This window comes from Aegilops tauschii, chromosome 2 (assembly GCF_002575655.3).
Source record: "Aegilops tauschii subsp. strangulata cultivar AL8/78 chromosome 2, Aet v6.0, whole genome shotgun sequence".
Classification (NCBI taxonomy): domain Eukaryota; kingdom Viridiplantae; phylum Streptophyta; class Magnoliopsida; order Poales; family Poaceae; genus Aegilops; species Aegilops tauschii.
Window position 1 is genome coordinate 22517696 of NC_053036.3, and position 9569 is coordinate 22527264.

At 42.6% G+C, this 9569-nt stretch overlaps 1 protein-coding gene across 1 annotated transcript; it reads left to right on the plus strand.

Annotated features, from left to right (window-relative positions):
• Positions 1 to 820: 820 nt before the first annotated feature.
• On the plus strand, positions 821 to 8385 carry LOC109747007 (pumilio homolog 2). The gene is made up of 9 exons (XM_020306102.4): positions 821 to 1287; positions 3033 to 4093; positions 4176 to 4317; positions 4396 to 4503; positions 5331 to 5543; positions 5631 to 5741; positions 6900 to 7085; positions 7754 to 7928; positions 8007 to 8385. Exons 1-9 carry the CDS (start codon positions 970 to 972, stop codon positions 8087 to 8089), a joined length of 2397 nt encoding a protein of 798 aa, XP_020161691.1. The 5' UTR covers positions 821 to 969; the 3' UTR covers positions 8090 to 8385.
• Positions 8386 to 9569: the final 1184 nt, after the last annotated feature.

Here is a 9569-nt window from a genome sequence, read left to right on the forward strand (position 1 = left end):
ACGGAACACCAACGTCAACAAATCCCTAACGTGAGGGCGCCGCCATATTTAAAACAAAACGACATTCTTCGTTACCCGACCCGACATCAAAGAGCACGAATACAACATATCATTTTCTTTGTTATTAAGAAAGACGGGCGACATGGATCTCCTTGAAAGGCATCTGCTTGACTTAACCGACATCCATCTCATTGAAAGGCACTCGTTGACTGATTTCTTACCAGGACCGACAAGATCTCAGCGAGCAGGTCTTTGAAAAACACAGACAGACGAATGGCAGCTTCGACGGTGACCATCGTAGCCGAGGCCCACCCCAACCTGGGCCACGCACACACGGACCCGATCTCCCCATTCCCTTTCCACATGGTTGGATGGTCAGGTGGACAGTGATATCCACAGTCCATCAGGGTCCAATTCCTGGCGCTCGCATTTATTCTGGATTTATTTCAGGATTTCCGGCGATGCGCTCGAATGCTGGCCTCTGTACCGTGTTATTATTATTATATTATTATTATTATTAAAAAAAGAAAAAGCAGAAACGGCGCCGCGCAGTCCCGCACACTCCATATCCTTCCGTGACGACCACATATCTATCCATCCCTACTCCTCCACTGACAGCCGGGGCCGGCCCCGCCGCGGCTCCGGCGACCCGCGCCCACCGGCCCAGCACGCGCCAGTAACGGCCGCGCCGTTTTGTCCCGTCCCCGGCTCGCCGTCGCTATCCATCCGCCCAGCCCCTTTGACCTGCGCCCGCCCGCGCCTATATATACGCCACCCCAGGGCCGGGGCCCCATTCCCTGCCCTGCCACCCCACCGCACCGCCGCTCCCCGAAAATTTTCCGTTCCCTCCCCGTCCCGCGCCCCCGCTTAAACCCCTAACCCTAGCGACACCGCCGCCGCCGCCGCCGCCGCCACCCAAAGCCATTTCCTTCGGACGCCGGACGGGCCTGGGGGGAGGAGCTTTCCGGGATGGCGCCGTTCGGGGACGGCGGCGGGATGGGGGGAGGCCCGTTCGGCGACGGGGGGATGGGCGGCGGCGCGTTCGGCGGCGCCGGACGCGCGTTCGGGCACGGCGGGGAGGAGGACGCCGGGTGGGGCTGGGACCCGCTGCGCAGCGGCAGCGCCCCGCCGACCATGGACGGCGCGCTGCTGGGGGCGGAGGGGGTTCTTGGCGGCGGAGGAGGTGGGATGGGCGGCGGCGGCGGCGGGGATTCGTTCTTCTCCGGGGCCGGCGGGCTCGGCGCCAGGCTCGACGAGGTCAGCCGGCGCCGCGGGGTCATCGACCAGGTATAAAGAAGGCCGGCGGCGCCGTTTCTTGATTGGTCCTGTATGCTTCAATCCTGTCCTGTTCCGTGCTTTTCCGTTGCTGGTTAATGGAGTCGTGCCGTGCCGTGCGTGCTGTAGATTGGATCTACCTATCATCTATCGATGTGCTGTAGCAGGGGTTTCCCGTCGGATTTCTTTTCGATCTGTGCACCGCAAAAATTAGTTGGCATAGGTTGCGAGGGTGGCTGTAAATTTGTTAACTTTGTTTTATCTCGCGAAAAGAAGGTTGCTAGATTGGTAGTCCAATTGAGCGGATGCTGGCGAGCGAGGGTTACGGCATAGATTGTTTCCGATTGAGGACATTATGCTCCGCTTTTTGGTGGACGGAGTTTCAGATTGGATGGTTCAGCTCTCTTTGTGTAACAAAGTTGGCAAAAGCCTGATTCTTTTCATTGTTTTTGTCCTGTATCGGTTCTAATGTTGCAGATGTAGGCAAGCACCACTGTTTTGGTTCCTGTTGGTGGTCACTTGATCAATTGTTGGGTGCTGATGACTGGCTGGAAGCATCGTTATCTTTTCTATCCATATCTGGTCTATGGTTTTACTGATTGATTTGACGCCCATATGTCTTTGTGCAGTCTTGTTTCTGGTCAATGTCATCACATTGGAACCTATTGCAGAATTAGTGGACGCGGCTCGTTTTTAATGAGTATATTCGAGCTGCAAGTATTCAGCTGGAACATCTTTTGTCAAAATTTTGCCTAGCCTGTAGTTGTAACCATTGTTAGTTATCTGCTTGGCAATCACTTGAGGTGCGATTTATCTGTCTGTTCACCGTGATGAGTTGGATTGTGGGGAAGCGTGGCGTCTGCTTTACTAGATGCCCTGTTTCTCTTGTTTAGTTTGATGATTATTTTCCGTTTCAATGTGGTAAGACCATTTGGCTTTAGCCTAATATAGCCTGAGTTGTTTAACATTGGTATTAATAACCTGCTGCCTGTGTTGACTGCTTTGTTTCAGTATGACTTAGTGCGTTCTATGTGATGTAATGAGTGGTAAATATCATCAAGCTTATATGTGTCAAGCAAGGTTTTGGATTTTTGGTCAGTTATTAATTGCACAAATATGTCACCCTTTTTCATTTACTTTTTTGATAGTTTAATTTGGTAAATTTCTCTTCAGTATTTTTCTTAAACTCCATCAAGGTTGGCAGAAAATTTAACCAATGCAGTTGTTATCTTCCCTCTGGTACTGTGCCCAATGACTCGCAGTCCTTCCTCTCTTTTCTCTCTGGAAAAGGAGAGGTTGAGAGGAAGGTAGCTGGTTTGGGTGAAGAAAAGAGAAATATGGTAGGGTTTGCAGTTGGTTCATGCTCTGCAAATCAAAGGCACAACTCTACCTATCACTTCTTCCCTGTTACATCTATATTCGAATTATCCCTTGTTTTGTACTAAATCACCCGTGCTAACCCATGCAACTACACAAGTTTAGGCAATGGACTTGTGGTACTCTGTCATGGAATATGTTGTGAGCTCATTGCGCTTGGGTCCTCATAACTTCCTTTTTTTGTGGTTTAACTTTTGGTATTTGTTCTTATGTGATTGTGTAACTGGTGTGTGCAAATATCATCAGCAAAAGCTTTGGCATCTATCCTGATTTACTAAATGCATCTCATATAAAGACACCAATTTCAGGTGTATGTAGTTTTGCTGTTCATGTTCATAATTGATACATCACTTAATAAAGTTTTGTGTTCTTTGTTTCAGGACCATTATGGTAACTCTGCATTACTATCTAAAGGTGTCGGAGGCCCCCAGCTTAATGGTACCAGAGGGTTTGATGGGCAGCCATTTAGACCAAGCATAGTTCGCGGTGTTGGCGCAACACCAAACCACTCCACATTTGATATGGGTTCAACATTGGCAGACCATGATGCTGAATTTTATGGCCATCAGAATCACTTCATGCCAGACATGGGAAAGATCAACACTTTTGGTAGAAGGGACTTTGATTCTACTTATCTCTCAGATTCTGATCTTTCAGATACTTTCTCTGGATTGAGGCTGTCTAATAGGGCATCATTTGATGAAAGGAGTCATGAGAAAGAGCTGCTGGATGAAATGCTTATGCATCGCAGATATTTCAACTCTAATATGGCTGATGATAGCCGGCTTCCTTCAGCGGGTAATGCTTTTCACTCACCTAGGTCCAAGCACATGGATTTTCGCCCGACACGTCGAAATTGTTTACGTAGGCAGAACAGTTCAATTGATGCCCCCAATGTCCCAAGGATGAATCACCATCACATGGATAATGTTGATCAACTGTCTTTTGCTGAAAGGCTAACTTTGATGCAGTCAGGCAATTTGCGTGGGGAGGCCAATTATCTCCGTGATGCAGCTACAACAAATATGATAAACCCCTTGAGCAGTAGAAACAACACCATTACAGACTTGGATCTGGCTAGGAATCGTAGGGCATACCTTGAGGATCAGTTTGCCCGGCAGTGTCTGCAGAATGAAAGTAGTTATGTACCAAAATCTGGTCTCTCTTATGGTGGTAATAGGCTCTATCATGATGAGCCTTGTTTCCCCTCTTCAAGGGCGCAAAGATTAGGGCCTAACTTTCATCCTAATTTGGGGAGCATTCCATGTCACGGTGACCAGCAATCACGGCTCTTCTCTGTTAATAGAAGGTCAGCTGGTAGGAATATGGGCCTACAGAGCAATCAAGATAATGCTGTAGAACACTGCATAGATTCTATTGATAGAAACAGTGAAGAAACCTTGGAGCTACTTGATGCAGTTGGCCATGTCATGAATGTCAGGTATATTGTTATTTTATTCCGCAGTCTGCTTTTTAGTTCAATATATTTCTATATAAGTCATCTCATTTTCATCTTAATGCAGTGTGGATCAACATGGCAGTCGGTTTATTCAACAGAAACTAGAAGAAGCATCTGCTGAGGATAGGGAAAAGATCTTTCCAGAGATACTGGCCAATGTTATTGCTCTAACAACCGATGTGTTTGGTAATTATGTGATCCAGAAGGTACATCAACAGGTCCTGGTAATTTGATGATTATTTGTTTATTGGGATATACTGATGTTTGTGATCCACTGTTCACAGTTCTTTGAGTTTGCTACGGAGAGCCAGCTGAAACAGTTAGCAGATAAACTCAATGGCCATATTAAGGCTCTAAGCGGTCAGATGTATGGTTGCAGAGTTGTTCAAAAGGTCAGTTTAATGTTAATGATTTGTTTCTGTTACAGTGTCAAGTGTCATGCAAAATTTGTTCCTTCTGTTTTTCTGTAAATGTCCTAAAAATGCAACCCATAAAAAATTCAGCATTAAAGAATTTTTATGATTTTTTAGTAATCAAAATTCAGTGTAGGAATGGGTAGTTAGTAAGCAGTTTGTGAGTTATTTAGCCATTTTTTGTGACAAAATTATGTGGTACTGCATATTTCACAAAAATGCATTTATCTTTTGATTTAGTTTGTGCCCTGACCTTGTTACGGATGCTCCAGCTGTTTTTACATGAGATAATCCACCAAATTCTGGTACTTCCATGTTGCTGCTAGTAGTAACTTGACAGCACAGCCATACTTAGACCTCCAGAAGGTCAATCTTCAGTTTACTTGACTTCTGAGCCTGCTAGTAGTAACTTGACAGCCATTCAAGGATGTCTTGGTTGTTCACGAGGCCATCCATTTGTTGTTATGTGATGACCTGATTTCTTGTCTTCCAATGGCATTTGACATTGTGATGACCAACTCATTGATTTGTCATACCCATACCAAACAAAGGTTAGGTTCAGAGATAGGGCTGCATTGTCGAGTTTTACTCCTTTTGATGTAGTAAATCATTATTGGCTTGTATAGATGTCAGCATGCTCCCTTTCTACTCATTTTGGAGAACCTGTTCTTCACTTCTAAGAGTTGTTGCTTTGAATTGTAGCTCTCATCCATTGGGGTTTTGATTGACATGGCACATTTGCAATGGAGTTTTATATATCTTTAGCATGCTTTAAATTATAAAATTCTAATATTCAGTATTGACAGGTTATTGAGGTAGTTGATATGGACACAAAGATTGCTATAGTTTATGAGCTCATGGATTCTGTTCTGGATTGTATCGGTGATCAGAATGGGAACCATGTAATCCAGAAGTGCATTGAGTGTGTTCCTGAAGATCGCATTCCATTTGTTTTAGAGCCTATACTATCACAAATTTTTAAGCTTTGTACTCACCAATATGGCTGTAGAGTTATTCAGGTACGAAAATTGCACATTCTTTTTCGTTTTGAAGTGTTAGATTAATCCCTTTTGAACTAAGAAGAAGATTGTAATATGTATTTGCAGAGAGTTTTGGAGCATTGCCGTAAACCGGCGACTCAAAGTGCTGTGATGAATGAAATTGTGCAGCATGCTTTTTCTTTGACTGAAGATAAATATGGGAACTACGTTGTTCAGGTTTGTCAGTACACTCTGTATACGTATTGTATATACTGGAATAGTTTTCTATTTCTGTGTTGACTTGTATTATTTTTATACATTGTACAGCCCTAAGCCACTGGTCCAGCCAAATAATCTGCATATGTTGCTGACAAAATAATTTGTTTCTATTGAATTCTGACTTCTGAGTAACATCCTAACTAGAAAGGTTGTGTTGCATTTATCATGTGAACTGACAGTAGGATGCATTTCCTTAACTAGCTGCCAGTTGCAGGTCTCTTTCATATTGAAGTTTGTAAAATCTATTTGATCCAATAACAAATAATTTTGCACTTATGTGCAGTGAATTTCCTTTTCAATTAAAAGACCAGCTCGTTTTAGGAATACTTGGATAAATAATACACATTTTTTTAGCAAGACTTGAACATGACTTGATTAGTTAACAACCTAGTTTCCGCATGTTTTTGAATATTAAAATGTTAGTCTATTTTTAATAAAGTCTTGTACATTACATGTGTACATTTTATTATATAAATTGCAGAAGTTAAAAAAAGAGCTAGGCTTTAATTTTATGTTTTGCCACCGTGTTATGCTTTTCTGACAAAGCGAACGCCTGAGCGCAATTCTGCGCACATTAAGCACAATGCGTTTTACTGTGGCTTAGAGCCTAGGTGTGCCTTTTTTAACTATGATAAATCTAACGATGTACTTCTGACTGAAAATGCAAGTCTTTTAGGACATGACTGCACTTTGACCATATAGAACATGTTGTCTCACATAAACGTAGTTATGCATTGCAGAAGTAATAGTCCATGATGAATCTAGCAATATCAAACTTAATACTTCTGTATATACCATATTATCTAATTTGATAATATCTGTCCATGAGGATTTTGAAGTATCATTTAAAAATAAACATAGTATACCTTTATAGAGGGGTTTTAATAATCATTCCAACTTTCCAATGCTGGTGCTCCAAAGCAAGTTATGTTAGCAATATGCAGTCCTTATCTAATTGTCTGGCCATGTAATCTGTTCAGTAATAAACCATTTGAGAACTGAAGCATGTAAAAGTTCCATGTCATTTGATACATTTGTATTTGCTCAGTCCATTTTATTGCTGCTTTCCATCTAGTGTTGACGTTAGGTACTTATTGATGAACCTTTACTCTACAGCATGTCTTGCAACATGGGAAGCCAGAGGAGCGGTCGTCAATTATTCAGAAGCTCACAGGACAAGTGGTTATCTTGAGCCAGCAGAAATATGCATCTAATGTCATTGAAAAGTGTTTGACCTACGGAACTCCTGAAGAACGTGATGTCCTTATAAGGGAGATATTTTCTTGTGGTCAAACATTTCAGGTTTGTCCCAGTTCACTAAGACACTGTGCATCACTGCATGTTTTCTAATCAAACTATTCTGATCTTGAAAACCACATTTCCTTTGGAAATACACAGGGATACGTGGCATTAAGCACGTCTCCCTTGCATGAATACCAAAACTGCCTTGTAGTCAACAGATTTACAGCAACCCCCTCTGAACAGCACGATGTTTGGGAGGTGATACTGAGTAAAGTTTGCCAGATTTGGTTATTAGTCATCAACACTGACCCGTGCAAAACCAATCGCCCACAGCATGTGTTCCCAAGATCATATTTACATTTTTTTTTGTTATATGCAAACATATTTTCCATACAAACCTAGCCTATTACTGATAGACCACAGAGTATCTTCACTGCTACAAATATCTGAGTATCTTTGCCAACTTTTTGATTGGTGCGGTCATTTCTCGAAGCCCCAAAATGTGTTGTTATTTTTGTATGGCTAGACAATACATGAGTTGATAGTGTCTGCAAAAGCCTTGCAGGTTTAGTGTGTGCTTGACTTCTGGGTCATTGGTTATCAGACAAACCTTGGTTCTAACTTGTTACTGTGTTCTATTATTAGCTGTGCAATTTTTTTCATGATGCACACCAATTCTTTAGTGATTTGAGTGCACTTCATTCTGACTTTGCCCATTTGTTATGCAGACACTGATGAAGGATCAGTTTGGCAACTACGTCGTACAGAAAGTCCTTCAGACCTGTGATGACAAACACCTTGAGATGATCCTGTCAAGCATCAAGGTGCACTTGAACGAACTGAAGAACTACACATATGGGAAGCATATCGTTGCACGAGTTGAGAAGTTAATTATCACAGGAGGTAAGCAGACGGTCAGACTGATGTATCGCAAGATGTGGATTTCTTTTCAGATTCCTAACATTTTCTGCTTGATCTCAGAGAACCGGGTGCGGATGGCGTCCAAGCCCTGCCGATGCCAACAGGCGGCGAAGTGCGCTGACGCGGACGCTGATTCTTCTTAAGCATTTGCCATCACTTCTGGTGGAACATGGATGGACTGTGAAGGTCTTTCTGTTGGTACAGCGTGCATTTAATGTCATGCCTTGGTAAAGAGGAGCAAGGTGTTCTCTTTCCTGTCTTGTATAGAATCTGGAGAGTTTTCGGGAAACTTCCGAGTAACTAGTTGAGTATTAGGGTTTGCCGCTGTATATCTTTTCGGCCATGTAAAAGTTTACAGGTGGATATATAGCTGTACATGTTACGGAGTTGTTAGCTTGGTGAATTGTGACTGTTTAATTTGTTTCTGTTGGAGCTGCTACTTGATGGGTTTAACTTTCTTTGCAAAACCAATGTCTTTGTATTATAGTTGTAGTTTACCTTTGTGCCACCTTGGTGGTACCTAAGGCTACTAGTAGCTCGGAGTTCTTGTCTAATGGCGAGCCTAACATTCTCAAACAAACCCCCTTTTGTTCAAACAAATGAAGTGGTTTTCCAAAAGTGATGTGATTTTGAAAAACTAGTTTATTTGATTGAACTAATGATGGTTAGAGGGTACTCTATGATTTACCAATGAGCATCACTAGTTTCAAGCAATATTTGTCTTGTCTTCCTTGTATTTAGCTTTGTAACTCCTGTAAGCTTCGTCGTTTCAACAAGTCTTGAAAAAGGCCTACATTGCTAGCTTCTGCTTCAGCTCCAAGTTAGCTAGATGCACTGCTCAGGGGCCTCTTTACCGAGAAACCCACATCTGCCATAGTATGAAGTGAAAAGCCCCATCCACATTCAGTTTCAACTCATTGTTGATCGGTCTTGCCCATCGCATCATGATACTATCTTGTTGTGCATATAGTAGGTGGTCTATGGTGGAGCTCTATCCAGCCGAAAATCGAATTCCCAATACCTCACATGCTCATTTCAACGCAAAAAAATAAGTCTGAAAACACGTACACAAATATGGAAACATTTTGCATTGCCCCAAAACTTAAAATGGCGAGCACAGTGCTACTTCCTCGGCTTTTTAGATGTCTATGTTTTGGCTGTGATATGAAGAAGGGAGAAGGGATCAAGTAGTTATACATGTCTGGTGGAGAATCACTCCATATGGCGGTAGTTGGTGCTATACTTGTATAGCTTATTGATGCTAACATGGGAACGTGTACATATACATGAAAGTGAGTAAGAACCACAAAAATAAAGCATGCTAAAAGGACACGGAGTTTCTCAGCTCGAGCTCAAATGAAACTAGGCTACTTGGAGGTTTCCTCTTATCATCATGTTCCAAGTGGAGGCGGAAATTTTGCCTCCCCCCCCCCCCCCCCCAAAAAAGTAGAGGTGCAAATTGGTGAACCTAACATTCAAAGACCCTCTTTTGTTCAAACTAATGAACTGGTTTTCTAAAAGTGATGTGATTGAAAAATTAGGTTGTTTAAACTAAAGATTTGCACCACTAGTTTATATTGTCATGTGTTCTTTGTGTTTTTTGCTTTCTGCTTCGTCTCCGTA